The 18,873-nt window shown below is 40.5% G+C and overlaps 1 protein-coding gene and 1 long non-coding RNA gene across 3 annotated transcripts in view; one reads left to right on the top strand and one right to left on the bottom strand.

Moving 5' to 3' along the window:
- Nucleotides 1-18,873, top strand: part of LOC132597094 (uncharacterized) — a 36,750-nt gene that overhangs the window by 633 nt on the left and 17,244 nt on the right. Inside the window, exon 2 of one of the 2 annotated variants that reach the window (XR_009563464.1) lies at nt 3,319-3,544. The exons of the other annotated variant lie outside the window; for it this stretch is intronic. This is a non-coding gene — a long non-coding RNA (uncharacterized lncRNA). The remainder of the gene's footprint in view (nt 1-3,318; nt 3,545-18,873) is intronic. 2 annotated transcript variants of the gene reach the window in all.
- The window catches only part of SLC22A4 (solute carrier family 22 member 4), a 52,358-nt gene continuing 48,168 nt past the window's right edge, over nt 14,684-18,873 (bottom strand). The window contains exon 10 of the mRNA XM_030869692.2: nt 14,684-17,405. Coding sequence (XP_030725552.1) covers nt 17,330-17,405 — 76 coding nt within the window. The 3' untranslated portion in view covers nt 14,684-17,329. The remainder of the gene's footprint in view (nt 17,406-18,873) is intronic.

Genomic DNA, 18,873 nt, shown 5'->3' with positions numbered 1-18,873 from the left:
GTAACAAGCCCTTTTGTTGTCCTTTAACTTCAAACAAATGTAAAATTTTAACTTCGAGATTATTGACGATCCCAGCCTAGGATTAAATGTTCCCCTCAGGTTAGTTATTTCTGTACAGAGTTAAGAGTTGAAGGGTAATTCAAAAAAGCAACTAGGTGATTCTAAAGCATCACTGTCCCATAGAATAAATAGCTACATTTGTAATTTAAAATTTTCTAGTAGTCATATTAATAAAGTTACCAGATTTAGCACATAAAAGTATAGGACACCCATTTAAAATTTGAATTTCTGATAAACAACGAATTTTTTTTTTTTTTGGCCTCGCCATGTGACTTCCGGCGTCTCAGTTCTCCCACCAGGGATTGAACCCCGCCCACGCCAGTGAAAGCCGGGAATCCTAACCATCAGGCCACACAGAACTCCCAAACAACAAATAATTTTATGCTAATAAAATATGCGCAGGGACATATGAAATTCAGATGTATTGTGTAGGGCAACCTTACATAATAAAGTCAAAAGAAATAGGTAAAATTAATAATATATTTAATCCAATATATCCATAACATTATTATTTCATAACGTAATCAATATAGAATTTATTGAAATATTTTACATTCTTACATAAATAAGATCTTATATTTTTTAAATTTTCATACTAAATCTTAAGAATCCAGTGTGCATTTTATAACACATTTCTCTTTGTGTTAGCTACACTTTAAGAGCTCAGTAGCCACATGTAGCTTGTGGGCTATCTTATTGCACAACACTGTTCTAAGGCCTTTTAGAACTAGGGTTGCTAAATTTAACATTGGAGCATTTTCCTTTTTATAATAATAATGGCTTAGTGATCGAAAGAGAACTAAGTGCACACTTTTAAATGTAATCTGTTGGATAAACTATTTAATAGTGATTGTATTCTACACTGAAAATAAAAAGAGAGGGGGAAGCTAACCTTGCCAGCATGTTTTACACAAAGAAATAATCATTTCCATAAAGCACAGATTTCTTTTTTTATAAATTTATTTATTTTATTTTTATTTTTGGCTGTGTTGGGTCTTCATTGCCGCCTGTGGGCTTTCTCTAGTTGCGGTGAGCGGGGGCTACTCTTTGTTGCAGTGCGCGGGCTTCTCATTGCGGTGGCTTCTCTTGTTGTGGAGCCTGGGCTCTAGAGTGCAGGCTCAGTAGTTGTGGCATACAGATTTAGTTGCTCTGTGGCATGTGGGATCTTCCTGGACCAGGGCTCAAACCTGTGTCCCCTGTATTGGCAGGCAGATTCTTAACGATTGTGCCACCTGGGAAGTCCCACAGTAGATGTTTTTTAAAAATTAGGCTAAAATTCTTAACACAGGTCTTAGTCATTTCCTTTATACTTACTATCCAATATTCCTGCCTCTTAAAGACACCCGGCTAGGATTAAATGTACTTAATCCTTTCTAACATCTTATCTCAAGTAACAGTCCTTTACTGGAACTAACAGAAAAGGAAAACCGAGCTTCTTGAACATAAACTTTTTTTCTCGTATCAACTCTCAAAATTGTTTTAATATTTCAAAGTAAAGGAAAGCTTCTATGAGAAAAATGCTGACCTGTGTCCAGACCAAACAAGGTGAAAAAGTCTTATTTTAAGAAATATCAGTTGGGCATCAGAAAACAGTCCTGAAAGGGTTTGGGAACAATTCACCAGGCTACCAAAGAAGCTGCAGATCCTGAAAAGAAAACAAACCATTTCTCATAAATGGCTTGTCCACATGCACAAAGCCAGGAGCAACTCAGGGCCTTCCAATCCTTGGTGGGGCAGGGATTACTCTTTGAATGTTATTTGAACTGCATCTTTTATTTATTTATTTATTATTACTATTTTCTAAATTATTTATTTATTTTTGGCTGTGTTGGGTCTTCGTTGCTGCCTGTGGGCCTTCTCTAGTCGTAGGGAGTGGGGGCTAGTCTTCCTTGCGGTGCACGGGCTTCTCATTGAGGTGGCTTCTCTTTTTGTGGAGCATGGACTCTAGGCACGCAGGCTTCAGTAGTTGCAGCACTTGGGCTCAGTAGTTGTGGCTCGCAGGCTCTAGAGCGCAGGCTCAGTAGTTGTGGCACATGGGCTTAGTTGTTCCGCGGCATGTGGGATCTTCCCGGACCAGGGATCGAACCCGTGTCCCCTGCATTGGCAGGTGGATTCTTAACCACTGCGCCACCAGGAAAGCCCTGAATTGCATCTTTTAAAAGAGAGATTGAACTCAGAATCTGAGAGAATCAGTTACCTGAGGCCCTTTAACCCTCAAAATTCTGAATTGGGATGTTCCTATTTTATAAATAAGAGAAAATAAAACTGATTTATATGGTAGATAGCAGATTCAGTGTTAGAACCCTAGATTAAAGGAATTAAAATGTTAGCAGATGTGGTAGTTGTTCTCCAAGCCAGCACCCTATGATCCTTGAATCCTGGTATTATGTAACAAAAATCAAAATGGAGTCAGTATTGCTAAGAGAGCTTTATAAAATGGAGGCAGAGGCCATTAAAGAAGTGTGATTTATGGACATCTCAGTCTGGATGGAATCTGACGTTTTGACCTGATGCAGACATCCAGAACACCTACCAGAAACTCAAGCTAATTACTGGGATCCTTACCCTAAATTAACTTGTGATAGTCTATCTACTTATCAGACTCCTACCCTAAAACAACTCATGATTCCTTAAGGACAATTATTTTCTGACATGCATCAGAGTCAATTATAATTCTTGCCAGGCAACTTTTAACAACCTCCGTGGCTTTTTGTCTGTATAAGCCCCTGACTCTTTCTCTTCCACGGAACGAACACGCCTTCAGGGTTACCCTAATCTGTGTCTCCCAAATTGCAATTCTTTTTTTTAAAATTTATTTTTATTTTTTAAATATATTTTTTTATGTGGACCATTTTTAAAAAGTCTTTTTTGAATTTGTTACAGTATTGCTTCTGTTTTCTGTTTTGGTTTTTTGGATGTGGGATCTTAGCTCCCCAACCAGGGGTTGAACCTGCACCCCATGCATTGGAAGGTGAAGTCTTAACCACTGGACCACCAGGGAAGTCCCCCAAATTGCAATTCTTAAGACCCCAAGTAAACTCTTTTCTTACTTACAGTCTCCTGCATTTTTTTTTTTTTTGGTTGACAGTATTCATATCCTTGTGTAGGCTCCCCCCACTTCATACCAGGATTGGTCTGTGTGACCAACAGCATATAGCACAAGTGATGTTTCTTCACTTCAGTGATTACATTACAAAGTGACTTCCCTCTTAGATGTTTTCCCTCTCTCTCTCTCTCTATCTCTTTCTTTGGGAGAAGCAATCTGCCTGCCATGTTGTAAGCAGCCCTTTGAGTGTCCCAGGTGATGGCAAAGAATGAAGACTTCTGCCAACAGCCAATAAGGAGCTGAGGTGCTCTGACCGGATGTGAGTGAGCTTGTGAGCGACAACTTCAGCATTAGTTGAGTGTTTAGATGACTGAAGACCTAGCCAATAGCTTGACTGCAAACTCATGAGAAACCGTGAACCAGAACCACCCAGCTAAGGTAGCTCCCAGATTCCTGAACTTTATCAATTGTGAGAGATAAATGTTCATTGTCTTAAGCTGCTACATTTTGGGGTACTTTGTTATGCAGCAATATATAACTAATGCACAGATTATTGAACAATATGTTGAATTAAAATACAGAAGAATAAACATCTATAACTCCTTGATTTGTTTTACCTTCTATTCAACAGAATTTTTAATTTATTTCTCTGACAAGAGACAGCATAGTGTATGAGACAGCATAGTGTAGCATAACCTCTGTATAAAGATCAGTATTCAATTGGTGACTCCTTCAAGTCCTAGCTTGGCAAGTTTTTATTTATTTAATTTATTTTTTGGCTGTGTTGGGTCTTAGTTGCGGCACGCGGGATCTTCATTGAGGCATGCGGGATCTTTTGTTGCGGTGCGTGTGCTCTTCCTTGCAGCGCACAGGCTTCTCTCTAGTTGTGGCGTGTGGGTTTTCTCTCTCTAGTTGTGGCACGCGGGCTCCAGAGCGCGTGGGCTCTGTAATTTGCGGCATGTGGGCTCTCTCGTTGGGGCGCGCGAGCTCAGTAGTTATGGTACGTGGGCTTAGTGGCCCCACGGCATGTGGCTTAGTTCCCTGACCAGGGATTGAACCCGCGTCCCCTGCATTGTAAGGCATATTCTTTACCACTGGACCACCAGGGAAGTCCCTTGGCCAGTTTTTAAAGCTTTCCAAGCCTCAAATTCCCAGATGATAGTGCTTAGCTCAGTGCCTAGGACACATTAAGTGTGAAATAAGTATTAGCCATAATTAATAGTTTTATTTTGATTACTGACTCTAAAGAAGCACCTTTGGACGTGTCTGTAGGTTGTGTGGGATGAAGTAGTCAGTACTTACTTGCCTGAGGAAGAGGAAGCCTCCAAAGAAAGAACTCCTTTGAGAAAAAAAAGCGTAGAGAGTCCAGGCTTAGTCCAGTATTAGAGCTTCTGCATCAGAATGGAGGAGGATTCAGAGGGTCTGTCCAGCCTCTGCTGTTGACCCCACAGGTCGTGTATGGATTTTATAGAAAAGGGACCTTGAGTAAAATCTGAAATAGCTATTTTTGCCAAGATCTCTATGAGACATTGTTTGCGTTGGTCTCATAACATCCGAGTGTGACCCAAGAGTGAAGGAATAGGATTCTATCCACCTCATCAGACAACATCCCAAGTGGCATGTCATTACCTATGCATATCAGCATTTTGGTTACAGTAGAGCAGCTGCATCTGAGCTTGGCATAGCAGGACTTCAGGTGTCAGTGGGTATGCAGCACTTTTGTGCTGTTCTCCAGGGGTCCACTACAGATACATCTCAGAAAAAAAAAAAAAAAAGATAAAAGTCTTTGTTCATGAGCCCAACTGTGGTTGGAGGTTTGACTTTGAAGGAGATTGGAGTTGCACAAACAGAAGGGCCAGAGAAATCACATTTGTACTGTTATTATAATTCTACATTTTAATGCTAGTCTATTTTGGCCTGGACAGATAGGTAACTAATCATGAAGAGAATGGGCCTTGAAATATTCTGCAGACTAGAAAATTATATAATCAAATACTTTGAACAATTTTTTAAGGACTTAGATGTCCAGACTTTTCCTTTGAATGAGTATAATTTCCAATGTGAAAACCCACAATTTGGCTTCAAGAGACACATGCGAGTTTTAAAATCCCATATAAATAATTACTCACTGCCACAAACTTGAGTGGGGGTAGGAATGTAAACTTGTTCCCTTCAGGTATACCTACATAAAGTGAGATGTGAAATAGGCTGCTTCTATTTTAAAGGCTGGTTATCACATTCTAGAATAGATGGAAAAGACATTGGAGACAGCTAATGTTAGAAATACAAGTTTTCCCCAAAGGCTTTTATGTATGTATGTGACACAGAAGGAAAATGGGTTCATTAATGTTATTTACTTCTTCGTTCATTCAGCAAATATTTGAAAAGGTTGTTATGTGCCCAACCCTGTTCTGGGAATTGAGAAAAGAAACAAGATTTCTGTTGTCACGGAGTTCACATTTTAGTTGTGGGATGGTGCTACTGACAATAAACTTGTGAAGATAAATAAGAATTTCAAATAGTGGTTAAGTGACAAGTAGAGATAAAAGAGCATGATGGTGTAAAGAGTGACTGTCAGTGGGTGGCTACTTTAGACTGGTGAGTGAATATTTTTCTGAGAAGGTGATATCTGAGCTGAGACACAAGGGTGAGAAGGAAACTATCATGTGAGGAATTGGGAAGACAGTGTTCCAAGCAGAGGAGCAGCAAGTGCAAAGGCTGTGAAGTGAGGGCATGCGCTTGGGGTGTTGGAACAACAGAGAGAAGACCAGCGTGACTGGAACATAGTGGTCAAAGTGAGTAGTGGTGGGACATAAGGTCAGAGATGTTGGCAAGTGGCCAGATCATCTAGTGCCTTGTAGACAGTGGCAAGGAGTTTGAATTTCATACTTGGTGCAATGAGAAACCATCAGAGCATTTTTAAGCAGAGAAAGGATAAGGTGTGATTTCTAGCATTAAAAGAGTGCTCTGCCTCTGTATAGATAATTGACTGTAGAGGACAAGCATGAAAACAGGTCAACTTGTTAGGAAGCTATTGCAGCATCCCAGGCAAGAGCCTTGGATGGCCTGAAGTAGAGTGGTATCTGTGGAAGATATACATGGATGAATTCAGAATACATTTTGCAAGCAAAAGGTAACATGACTTATTATTGGATATGGGCATGAGAGAAGAAATTAAGGGTGACTCCTGGATTTTTGGCTTAAGCAATTTGGTGCCAGTTTTTGGAATGAGGAAATTGGGTGGGATAGGGGGTTTAGGAAATTAAGAGTTTTGCTTTATTTTAATTAAAACATTTTTTATCATGGTAAAATACACATAAAATTTATCGTCCTCTTTTTAAGTGTATGGTTCAGTGGCATTAAGTGTGTTCACATTGTTTTACAACTATCACCATTATCCATTTCTAGAACTCTTTTCATCTTGCAAAATTGAAACTCTGTGTTCATTAAACAATAACTGCGCACTCCTCACTCCCCCCAGCCCCTAGCAACCACCCTTGTACTTTCTGTCTCTATGAATTTGACTGTTTTACGTACCTCATATAAATAGAATCATACAGTATTTGTCCTTTTGTGACTGCTTATTTCAGTAAGCATAATGTCCTCAAGGTTCATCTGTGCTATGGCATGTGAAAGAATTTTCTTCCTTTTTTTTTTTTTTTTTTTTTTTCCTAGCGGTACGCGGGCCTGTCGTGGCCTCTCCCGCTGCGGAGCACAGGCTCTGGACGCGCAGGCTCAGAGGCCATGGCTCACGGGCCTATATGCTCTGCGGCATGTGGGATCTTCCCTGACCGGGGCACGAACCCGTGTCCCCTGCATCAGCAGGCGGACTCTCAACCACTGCGCCACCAGGGAAGCCCTAATTTTCTTCCTTTTTAAGGCTGAATCATATTCCACTGTATGTATGAGTAGTATTCCACAGTTTGTTTTTCCATTCATCTGTCAATGGACACTTGGGTTGCTTCCATCTTTTGGCTATTGAGAATAATGTGAACATAGGTGTATAAATATCTCTTCAAGTCCATGCTTTCAAGTCTTTGAGTATATACCCAGAAATGGAATTTCTGGATTATATGGTAATTCTATTTTTAATTTTTTGGGGAACTGCCATGCTGTTTTCCATAGGGACTGCACCATTTTACATTTCCACCAACAGTGCACAAAGGTCCCAATTTTTCCACGTCCTCCCTGACACTTGTTATTTTCTCTTTTTTATAGTAGCTATCCTAATAAGGTGTGAGGTGATATCTCATTGCGATTTTGATTTGTATTTCTCTGATGATTAGTGTTGTTGAGCACCCTTTCATGTGCTTATCAGTCATTTGTATATTTTCTTTGAAGAAATGTCTATTCAAGTCCTTTGCCCATTTTAATTGGGTTTTTCATTTTTTTGTTGTTGTGTTGTAGGAGTTCTTTTTATGTTCTGGATATTAACCCCTTATAAGATATACAGTTTCCCTTAAACAAGATAAAAAAGACAACCCTCAGAATGGGAGAAAATATTTGCAAACGAAGCTACTGACCAAGGGTTAATATCCAAAATATACAAACAGCTTATGCAGCTCAATATCAAAAAAACCAAACAAACCAATCCAAAAATGGGCAGAAGACCTAAATAGACATTTCTCCAGAGAATATATACAGATTGCCAACAAACACATGAACAGATGCTCAACATCACTAACCATTAGAGAAATGCAAATCAAAACTACAATGAGGTATCACCTCACACTGGTCAGACTGGCCATTATCAAAAAATTTACAAACAATAAATGCTGGAGAGGGTGTGGGGAAAAGGGAACTCTGTTGCACTGTTGGTAGGAATGTAAATTGTTACAGCCACTATGGAGAACAGTATGGAGGTTCCTTAAAAAACTAAAAATAGAACTACCACATGACCCAGCAATCCCACTACTGGGCATATACCCCAAGAAAACCATAATTCAAAAAGAGGGACTTCCCTGGTGGCGCAGTGGTTGGGAGTCCGCCTGCCAGTGCAGGGGACACGGGTTCAAGCCCTGGTCCGGGAGGATCCCACATGCCGCGGAAGAACTAGGCCCATGCGCCACAACTACTGAGCCTACACTCTAGAGCCCGTGAGCCACAACTACTGAGCCTGAGTGCCGCAACTGCTGAGGCCCACAACTACTGAGCCTACACTCTAGAGCCCGTGAGCCACAACTACTGAGCCTGAGTGCCACAACTGCTGAGGCCCATACGCCTGGAGCCCGTGCCCTGCAACAAAGGAAGCCACCCAATGAGAAGCCCGGGAACCACAGCGAAGAGTAGCCCCCACTCGCCGCAACTAGAGAGAGGTCTGCGCGCAGCAATGAAGACCCAAGGCAGCCAAAAATAAAAATAATTAAAAAAACAAAAAGAGTCATGGACCACAATGTTCATTGCAACACTATTTACAATAGGCAGGACATGGAAGCAACTTAAGTGTCCGTCAACAGATGAATGGATAAAGAAGATGTGGCACATGAATACAATGGAATATTACTCAGCCATAAAAAGAAATGAAATTGAGTTTTTGTAGTGAGTTGGATGGACCTAGAGTCTGTTATACAGAGTGAAGTAAGTCAGAAAGAGAAAAACAAATACCATATGCTAACACATATGGAATCTAAGAAAAAAAAAAGGTTCTGATGAACCTAGGGGCAGGACAGGAATAAAGACGCAGACGTAGAGAATGGACTTGAGGACACAGGGTAAGCTAAGACGAAGTGAGAGAGTGGCATTGACATATATACAATACCAAATGTAAAATAGATAGCTAGTGGGAAGCAGCCGCATAGCACAGGGAGATCAGCTAGGTGGTTTGTGACCACCTAGAGGGATGGGATAGGGAGGGTGAGAGGGAGACGCAAGAAGGAGGGGATATGGGGATATATGTATATGTATAGCTGATATACTTCGTTATACAGCAGCAACTAACACAAGAATGTAAAGCAATTATACTCCAATAAGATATTAAAAAATATAAATATATATGGTTTCCAAATATTTTCTCCCATTCCATAGGTTGCCTTTTTTTACTCTGTTGATTGGATCCTTTTATGTACAGAAGTTTTTAGTTCTGATGTAGTTCAGTTTTATCTATTCTTTTGTTGTTGTTGCCTGTGCAAACGAGTTTTATTTTAAATATAAAAATAAACTGATATTTAAATATATTAATATTTTAGACCTAAATTTAAATATAATTTTGGAGACAGTTGGACATATGAGTCTGAAGATCATAGCAGAGGTCAGAATGAGATATAAATTAGAGAGTTATCCACATGTAGATGGTATTCGTAACCACAGGTCTGGATGAGATCAACCAAGAGAGAAGATGCATAGGAACACATAGGTCTCCTTATGGGATACAGTCATACTGGAGTAAGATGCCATAGGAAAATATCAGAAGGTTTTGACTGAGTTAAATTTGGGTAATATAAGTTATTGAAGATCTTAATCTTCTGAGCTAGATGCCAGGTTAGAAATTAGAAATTCCTGGGCTTCCCTGGTGGCGCAGTGGTTGGGAGTCCGCCTGCAGATGCGGGGGACGCGGGTTCGTGCCCCGGTCCGGGAAGATCCCACATGCCGCAGAGCGGCTGGGCCTGTGAGCCATGGCCGCTGAGCCTGCGCGTCCGGAGCCTGTGCTCTGCAACGGGAGAGGCCACCACAGTGAGAGGCCCGCGTACCACAAAAAAAAAAAAAAAAAAAAAGAGAGAAATTCCTGGGAAAGTATCACCCTCTCTGCCATTGTATTACTACAATAATAATACTAACAATAGCCCAAGACATCATTTAGTCCTCACAACAGCTGTATAAGATATTCTTATTGTCCTCACCTTACAGATAAGGAAACCGAAGTAAGTAATTTACCCAGTGATTATAGTAAGTATGTGGCAGGGCCAAATTAAAACTCTGGTTGGTCTGCCTCAATAGTGGTCTACACTATTAATTATTAATCTCATTACTCTGAAAAATGAAATCTAGCCCTCGGCCCTTACCAACTGACTACATTCAGTCTCCTTAGGTTTCATATCACCATGGTCACGTCTTTGTTGGCGATGAATGGTCCAAGAAAGATGGTACTGATCCTACCACATTAGGTAGGCTGATCTGCCAGTTTCTTCTTTTGAACACTCTGAATCTTAACACTGTGCCAGGTTCTCATACACCAAAAAAAGGGAAAGAAGGTTGATGGACATGGCATACTAGAATCAACAGAAGTTGTCATGTTTTGGGGACTTCCCTGGTGGCACAGTGGTTAAGAATCCGCCTACCAGTGAAGGGGACACGGGTTCGATCCCTGGTCCGGGAAGATCCCACATGCCGCAGAGCAACTAAGCCCGTGCACCACAACTACTGAGCCCGCGTGCTGCAACTACTGAAGTGCACATGCCTAGAGCCCGTGCTCTGCAACCAGAGAAGCCACCACAATGAGAAGCCCGTGCACTGCAACGAAGAGTAGCCCCCGCTCTCCACAGAGAGTGAAGAGAAAGCCTGCACACAGCAACGAAGACCTAACACAGCCAAAAAAAAAAAAGAAAAAGTCGTCATGTTTTTATTCCCTTTCATCTTCAATCTAGATATTACAGTCCTTTGCTTCAATCTCATTTCCTCCATTGTCTTGTCATTCTGCTCACCTGTACTGCAAATCCTAAAATCCAACTGTCTGTGCATTTCACTCCTGTCCTGCAACACTAGAGAAGATCACACAACCATGTGAATTGTTGTCTCTACAAATTTACCTTTTCAATCACAGCTGGACTTTCACCCCACTTGTCACTCTCCCAACCCACATGTTCCTCCAATCCATCAATGATCCTCCTTCCCTTCTATCTTAATTCAGGAGCAGATTGAGAGTGAAAAGTAAAATGGTTTGACTTATCTTGGGCTTAGATTTTGCAAGATTGGTAAACAAAAGGACTAGGGTAGTGGTGTGAGTGAATCGAGGGGATTGTGAGGTATAAACTGGAAGGGAAAGGAAAGGATGTCAAGGTCAGAGATAAAGGGTTGTGAGGAAAATAAAAGGTTCTGGAATGAAGTGGAGTTGTTGTGACTGATGACGGGGCCCAGGGTGTGTCCTTGACAGGGAGGGATTATAGAACTGGTAAAGGTCAAGTACTATGAGGATGTGGTATAGGATTACTCATCACCCTGAGCACAAAAGTCATCAATACCTCAGGTCAGATTCCAGAGAACTCACAGAATGTGGATAAACAACTGGCAGATTGTTGGTAACAGCAACCAGAAGGGCACAGCATAAACCTCAAAGGAGACATTTTATCTATGTGAAAGTGAAGAAGTTAACGGTGGGGAACAAAGAAAATCCTGAGACCTTACCTGGCTTTGAAGTTCATAGGAAGTGGGAAAGAAAGAGCCTCCCTTTGAGAGACAGGACCATGAGGAAGTGGAGTGCTCGGGGGGAAGCTGGATCTCTGTCAAAGCGAGGGCATGGAGAGAGCAACCAGGGATATTCTTTTTTTGGGGGGCACTTATTTATTTATTTACTTATTTATTTATTTATGGCTGTGTTGGGTCTTCGTTTCTGTGCGAGGGCTTTCTCTAGGTGCGGCAAGCGGGGGCCACTCTTCATCGCGGTATGCAGGCCTCTCACTATCGTGGCCTTTCGTTGCGAAGCGCAGGCTCCAGACGAGCAGTCTCAGTAGTTGTGGCTCACGGGCCTAGTTGCTCCGCGGCATGTGGGATCTTCCCAGCCCAGGGCTCAAACCCGTGTCCCCTGCATTAGCAGGCAGATTCTCAACCACTGCGCCACCAGGGAAGCCCCAGGGATATTCTTGATGGAGGAAAGCTGTCTGTTCACAATGGAGTGGGGGGTTTCAGAGGACACAGTAGCAGGGAAGTAAACAGTGGGAGGGTGAGACAGTGGGCTATGCAGGGACAGGGAGCACAGAGGGGAGTCAGAATGAAAGTATTTGACAAAAGGGATTAAATTTGCAGTGTTGGAGAGAGATGGTTTCCAGGTTCTCAAAATCAGGTTTCAGATGTTTCTGCGCCAATGCAGAGGCACCGGCTGATGATAGTTCAAATCCTCATAATTTTTTTATGACCCATTCAGCAGTCTGTTATATATAATCTCGTGGTAAGGTAATTCACCTCAGCAGAGCACGTTTGACTTGGTCTAAATAAGCATAGAGGTAACTGCTGTTCAAGCAGAGTGAGAGGAGAGATAAAAATGCCCAGGTCCAGATAGGAAAAAATGACTTTGACCTGGCTATCACCTCCACAGAGCTCAGCTCCAGGTCGGGGCACTGAGCTAGTTGCTGAGGCCACAAAGGAAGGAGTTTATAATCTGGCCAGACTGAGCCCATGGAGAGCTCCAATTTTACATTCTTCATCTTTGCTTCCCATGACTTTGCACTTTATAATTACACAGAAGTTTAAAAAGAAAAACTTTTATTGAGTTGACACTCAATAAAATTAAAATAAAAATTTTTAATATTTTAACTTCTATATGATTATAAAACTATGTTATTTGTGAAACAATTATAAAGTATGGAAAACTACAGAAAAGAAACTAAAATAAAAGTCATTTATAATCCCCCATCCAAACATATCTACTATTAATACCTTGAGAGATTTCCTTCTAGTTTTTTTTTTTTCATGACTTTTAAACATAGTTTATTCATGCATGCATTCATTCTTTGGTCAATACTATTGTATACTTTTAAAAATACTTGCATTATATCACAAGTATTGTATCATGTTATTAAAAATAATTCTTAAACTCTGTTTTTAAAGGCTGAATAATATCTTTCATAAAAACACACCGTTATTTATTTAACTAGTTCCATACAGCTTTTAAAATTGTGATAAAAAAATAAATTTTACCATCTTACCAATTTTTTAAAAATGTATTTGGTTGCACTGGGTCTTAGTTGTGGTAGGCAGGCTCCTTAGTTGCAGCTCACAGGCTCCTTAGTTGCAGCTTGCCTGTTCCTTAGTTGTGGCATATGAATTCTTAGTTGCAGCATGCATGTGGGATCTAGTTCCCTGACCAGGGATGGAACCCAGGCCCCCTGCATTGGGAGCTCAGAGTCTTAACCACTACGCCTCCAGGGAAGTCCCCATCTTACCAGTTTTTAAATGCACAGTCCCATAGTATTAAATATATTTACCTTGTTGTGTACAGATCTCTAGAACTTTTTCATCTTGCAAAACCAAAATGCACTAACTCCTCCTCCTCCCTTTTCCCCTCTCCCCCCATCCTTGGTAACCATCTTTCTAATTTCTGTTTCTATGATTTTGACTGTTTTAGATACTTCCTATTAGTGGAATCATACAAAATTTGTCCTTTTGTGACTGGCTTATTTCACTTAGCATAATGTCCTTGAGGTTCCTCCTTTTTTAAGGCTTCATAACATTCCATTGTATGTATAAACCACACTTTATTTGTCCACTCATCTGTAGATGGACATTTGGGGTACTTCCAGCTCTTTGCTATTGTGAATAATGCTGTAATGAACGTGGGTGTGCAAATAGCTCTTTGAAATCCTGGTTTGAATTATTTTGGATGTATACCCAGAAGTGGGATTGATGGATCATATGATAATTCTATTTTTTAATTTTTTGAGGAACCTCTGTACTGTTTTCCATAATGGCTGTACCATCTTACATTTTCACGAAAGGTGCACAAGGATTCCAATTTCTCCACATCCTTACCAATATGTGTTTTCTGTTCTTTTGATAGCAGCCATCCTAATGGGCATGAGGTGGTACCTCATTGTGGTTTTGATTTGCATTTCTTTAACGATTAGTGATGATGAGCCTCACATATGCATGCTGGCCATTTTTACATCTTCTTTGGAGAATTCTCTATTCAATTCCTTTGCCCATTTTAAAATCAGGTTATTTGGTTTTTGTTGTTGAGTTGTAGAAGTTTTTTTTGTATTCTGGATATTAACCCTTTATCAGATATATGATTTGCAAATATTTTCTTTCATTCCATAGGTTGCTTTTTGTTTTGGTGTTTCCTTTGACACTCAAAAGTTTTTAAGTTTGATGTAGTCTTATTTGTCTGTTTTCGCTTTTGTCACCAGTGCTTTGGTGTCATAGCCAAGAAATTATTGCCAAATTCAATGTCCGGAAGCTTTTCTTCTCAGAGTTTTATAGTTTTAGGTCTTACGCTTAGGTCTGTTTTGAGTTAATTTTTGTATATGGTATAAAGTATGGGTCCAATTTCATTCTTTTGCACGTGAATATCCAGTTTAAAAAAAAACATTTTTTGAAGAGACTGTCCTTTCTCCATTTTTTTTTTTGTTTTTTGTTTTTGGCGGTACGCAGGCCTCTCACCGCTGTGGCCTCTCCCGTTGCGGAGCACAGGCTCCGGACGCGCAGGCTCAGCGGCCATGGCTCATGGGCCCAGCTGCTCCATGGCATGTGGGACCTTTCCAGACCGGGGCACGAACCCGTGTCCCCTGCATCGGCAGGCGTACTCTCAACCACTGCGCCACCAGGGAAGCCCTATAATGATTAACTTTTGAGTTCAGTGAGATGTGAGATAGAGGAAAACATCTAAGTCTGCTAGGCACTTAGACTAAATATATGCATTATCTCCCCACAATCACGCCATGGAACTGCTTAGCCTCCTTTTACGGATGAAGAGGCTGAGATTTAGGAAGACTCAGGCATATCCCGGAGATATTGCGGATCCAGTTCCAGACCACCGTAATATCACAGTAAAGCGAGCCACAGGAATTTTTTGGTTTCCCAGTGCATATAAAAATTATGTTTACACTATACTGCATTCTGTTAAGTGTGCAATAGCATTGTGTCTTAAAAAAAAAAAAGACAAAACCAATGTACAAACCTTAATTTAAAAATACTTTATTGCTGGGGCTTCCGTGGTGGTGCAGTGGTTTAGAATCTGCCTGCTAATGCAGGGGGCAAGGGTTCGAGCCCTGGTCTGGGAAGATCCCACATGCCACGGAGCAACTAAGCCCCTGCACCACAACTACTGAGCCTGCAGTCTAGAGCCCGTGAGCCACAGCTACTGAAGTCCATGTGCCTAGAGCTCGTGCTCTGCAACAAGAGAAGCCACTGCGATGAGAAGCCCACGCACAGCAACGAAGAGTAGCCCCTAGCCCCCACTCGTGCAACTAGAGAAAGCCCGCGCGCAGCAACGAAGACCCAATGCAACCAAAAATAAAATAAATAAATTTATTTTAAAAATACTTTATTGCTAAAAAATGCTAAACATCATCCGAAAATGCAAGGTTGCCACAAACCTCAATTTGTAAAAAATGCAGTATCAGTGAAGCACAAATAAAGCAAAGCACAATAAAACAAGGTATGCCTGTATAACTTGCTCAAGGCTACACAGCTGATAAATGACAGACCCAGAATTAGGCCCAGGAACAACGGTCTCCAAAGATGCACTTAACCGTCTTACTATTTGCCTTAACTGGAGTATTAGCTGGTACTTTTAAATTGATGCATAAACAGAAAGGACGCTGTGTCCAATATATTTTTCCAATTTGTGTTAATTTTAAGATTTTTGGTGTACAGAAATTTTTTAAAGTTTATAGCAAAATCTATTCTACCTTATCTTTAATTCCCTATCCATCCTTAGATTAAACAATCACCTGTATTTTCTTTCAGCTTATTTATCTATTTATTTATTACTTTTGAATCTTTAATCCATTTAGAATTTGGTATGTGTTGGTTTTTTTTTAATTTACTTATTTTAATTTATTTATTTTTTTGGCCGTGTTGGGTCTTCATTGCTGTGCGGCCTCTCTTCATTGCGGGCCTCTCACTGTCGTGGCCTCTCTTGTTGCAGAGCACAGGCTCCAGACGAGCAGGCTCAGTAGTTGTGGCTCACGGGCCTAATTGCTCCGCGGCATGTGGGATCTTCTCAGCCCAGGGCTCGAACCCATGTTCCCTGCATTGGCAGGCAGATTCTCAACCACTGCTCCACCAGGGAAGCCCTTGGTATGTGTTTTATGGTGAGATGCTATTTTTCCTCAGCTTATCAATTGTCCCAGCACTAGTTTTGAAAAATTTATCCTTTTCTTGATAATTTGTACTACACTTTATCATATGTTACAATTTTATAAACATTTGGGTCTGTTTCTGGCCTTCCTGTTTATCTTTGTATTTCTAAATCTGAGGGATTTACAACTTACAACTCTTCTTTTCCAAAACTTTCTTAGACAATCTTGCCTATTTGTTCTTTCAGATGTCCTTTAGAATTATTTTTTAAGTTCCTAAAATACAAATGCTAATACATTATCCCATTAGTGGCTTTTACCTTTTACCTTGCTCATTCCTGGAACCAGATGCACCCCTGGTTGAAGAGGATACAACTGCATACGAGATTTAGGAAGGGATGTATTAAGGGAAAGAACTGTTTTAAAAGGCTCTCCAGATTCTTGGCTTGGACAGCCTTCTTCCTGGGTGCTGACCCCTCTTGGCTATGGGGCACACAAACCACCTCTACCAATCTAACTAGTTTGCAGTTTTCCTGATTCTCTATTTACCAAAAAAAGGTCTCTTAAGCCAGTCTTAGTGAACAGAAAGCTTAGTCAAGTGTTCACAGAGAGCACAAATGTGGACCATTCAATAGGCTGTGAGCCATAGCTGCTGAAATTGTAGCTAGGAACTGCCTTGGTTCCCTTCTTAAAGGCTGACAGGCCATCTGAGCCAGGCTACTTGATCTCTTGCTGCATTTCACTTGTAAAATGCTATTAATATCTGTCATCAATTCCTCTCAAAGTAGTATATAAAATTTCCTGGATAGGAATACTCCTTATAATCATTTGGCTACAGCAGTGTATAAGTTCACTTCAAAAACTACTGTAATTTTGAACTTGCTGGTTTACTCACTCACACACACACACCCAAGCCTGATAGTTGTGTTAATTCAGTGACTTCTTTAAAAATTTGGATAGTATTTGTATTTGCAAATGCATGTTAATCTTTATATGGATTTACCAGTCCTTGACCAACACGTTTTGTAAAAATCCTACAAACCCATTTCATCGAATTAATTAGTATGGAAGACTTTCTGGACATGGTTTGTTTTTTAAAATAAGGAGCTTATCTGTAAGCGTGGTCCAGAGTTTGCCATATGACAAGCATTTCTTAATAGCAAGGTCCATTTTTAGTGTTAATCTTCATAGGCAGTCCATTTCATCAGGAAAGGCTTTAGTGTCTTCATAGTCTTAGGATCTGTTTTTCAGTTCACCAAATAGGGTGGGAATTTTATCAGAATGAAGTTATTAGAACTTTGGGATTTTCTTCTTTCTCCATTGAATCTTTTGTTTTTTTTCCATATCTGAACCTGAAAATAAGATAACTGCTAAAGAAAATTAAATATTTAAGACTCCCCTCCTCAAAATGCCAAACTGACACTGAAAAACATTTCTCCAGTCAATGAACAGGTAATTATTTTAACTCTAATAAGAACCTCATGAGTCTAGAGCTAGTATTCTATGATTTTATAGTTTTCCTGAGGAAAGAATAGAGTGGTAAGCATGAAGTTCTTGGTAAGTTAAAGTTGATATTGAAGTAGTTTTATCATTAGAAGAAACAACTTATAAAAAATGGGCATCTTTCACTATACAGGTTCAGTTTGGGATCAGAATCCACTCACATATAGACTTTTATCATGGCTACACACTAAAAACACTTTATCTTATATAACATCACAAAAGCCATATGAACTATTTCCATATAACAGATGGGAATACTAAGGTTTAGTGAAAAGTAAGCAAATTTCCCAAGTATAGTCAGTAGATTTGGGATTTGAGGCCAGGCAGTTTCACTCTAGAATCTAAACTTCTCCTACCGTACCATTAGTCTTTTAAATGTTTTCCAATCTATGATGTCATAGAAAGATGTTTGATTTTTGTCCCTGGTTCCTGACATAGAGCTTCTAAATCCCTTGTAATTTTCTGAGTGACAAGGGTAATAGTGTCTTGCCTCTTATTCTAATGAGGTGACTCAGTGGGTCCCTAGATAGCTTCACGATGGAGGCTGGTTGCTAGAAAGACCAAGCCTTGACTAGAAGCCCATCCTCCAGCCTCCAAGGAGGGGAGAGGGACTGAGGTCAAATCAATATTGATCATGCCTATGTGATGAAACTTCCATAAAATCCCCTAAACACTGGGGTTCAGAGAGCTTCTGAATTGGCCAACACATCCATGGGCCAGGATGGCGATGCTCCCCAACTCCACAGGAACGGAGACTCCTGTGCTCTGGACCCTTCTGGACCTCACCCTGTGTACATTTCCCCCTGGCTGTTCATTTGTGTTGTTTAGAACAAACCAGTAATAGTAAGTAAAACGTTTTCCTGAGTTCTGTGAGTCATTCTAGCAAATTCCTGAATGTGAAGAGGAGGGTTGTGGAAATACCAGACTTTGTAGCCAAGTTGGACATGATGGAGCTCAGGGCAGACTGCCCCAAAATTTGCCACAATGGCATATTGATTATTTTTAATTGAAGTTGCTTGTGAAGCAGCTGATGCAAAAGGAAACTCTGGCCTCCTCTGTGCCCCTGAAAGCAGGGAATAAATCCCTCATGTGAAAGGTGCAATCCCTGCATATGGAGGTAGAAGGACACCCTTATTACCAAAGACAGGGAATTCCAGGGCTGGGCCAAGAAATCTCTATAAACAAACCTTGTTACTTCTTTACTAATTTACTACACAAGCCCAAACTCTGCTTAAATTCCTTACTAATTAAGCACTCAAACCTAAGTTTCTTTGTCCTGTCAATTCCTCTCAAATTTATTCTTTGTCTAAAAAGTGT

The sequence above is a fragment of the Globicephala melas genome, chromosome 3 (assembly GCF_963455315.2).
Source record: "Globicephala melas chromosome 3, mGloMel1.2, whole genome shotgun sequence".
Lineage (NCBI taxonomy): Eukaryota > Metazoa > Chordata > Mammalia > Artiodactyla > Delphinidae > Globicephala > Globicephala melas.
Note: the sequence above shows the minus strand (reverse complement) of the source record. Positions and strands in the feature narration are given on the sequence as shown.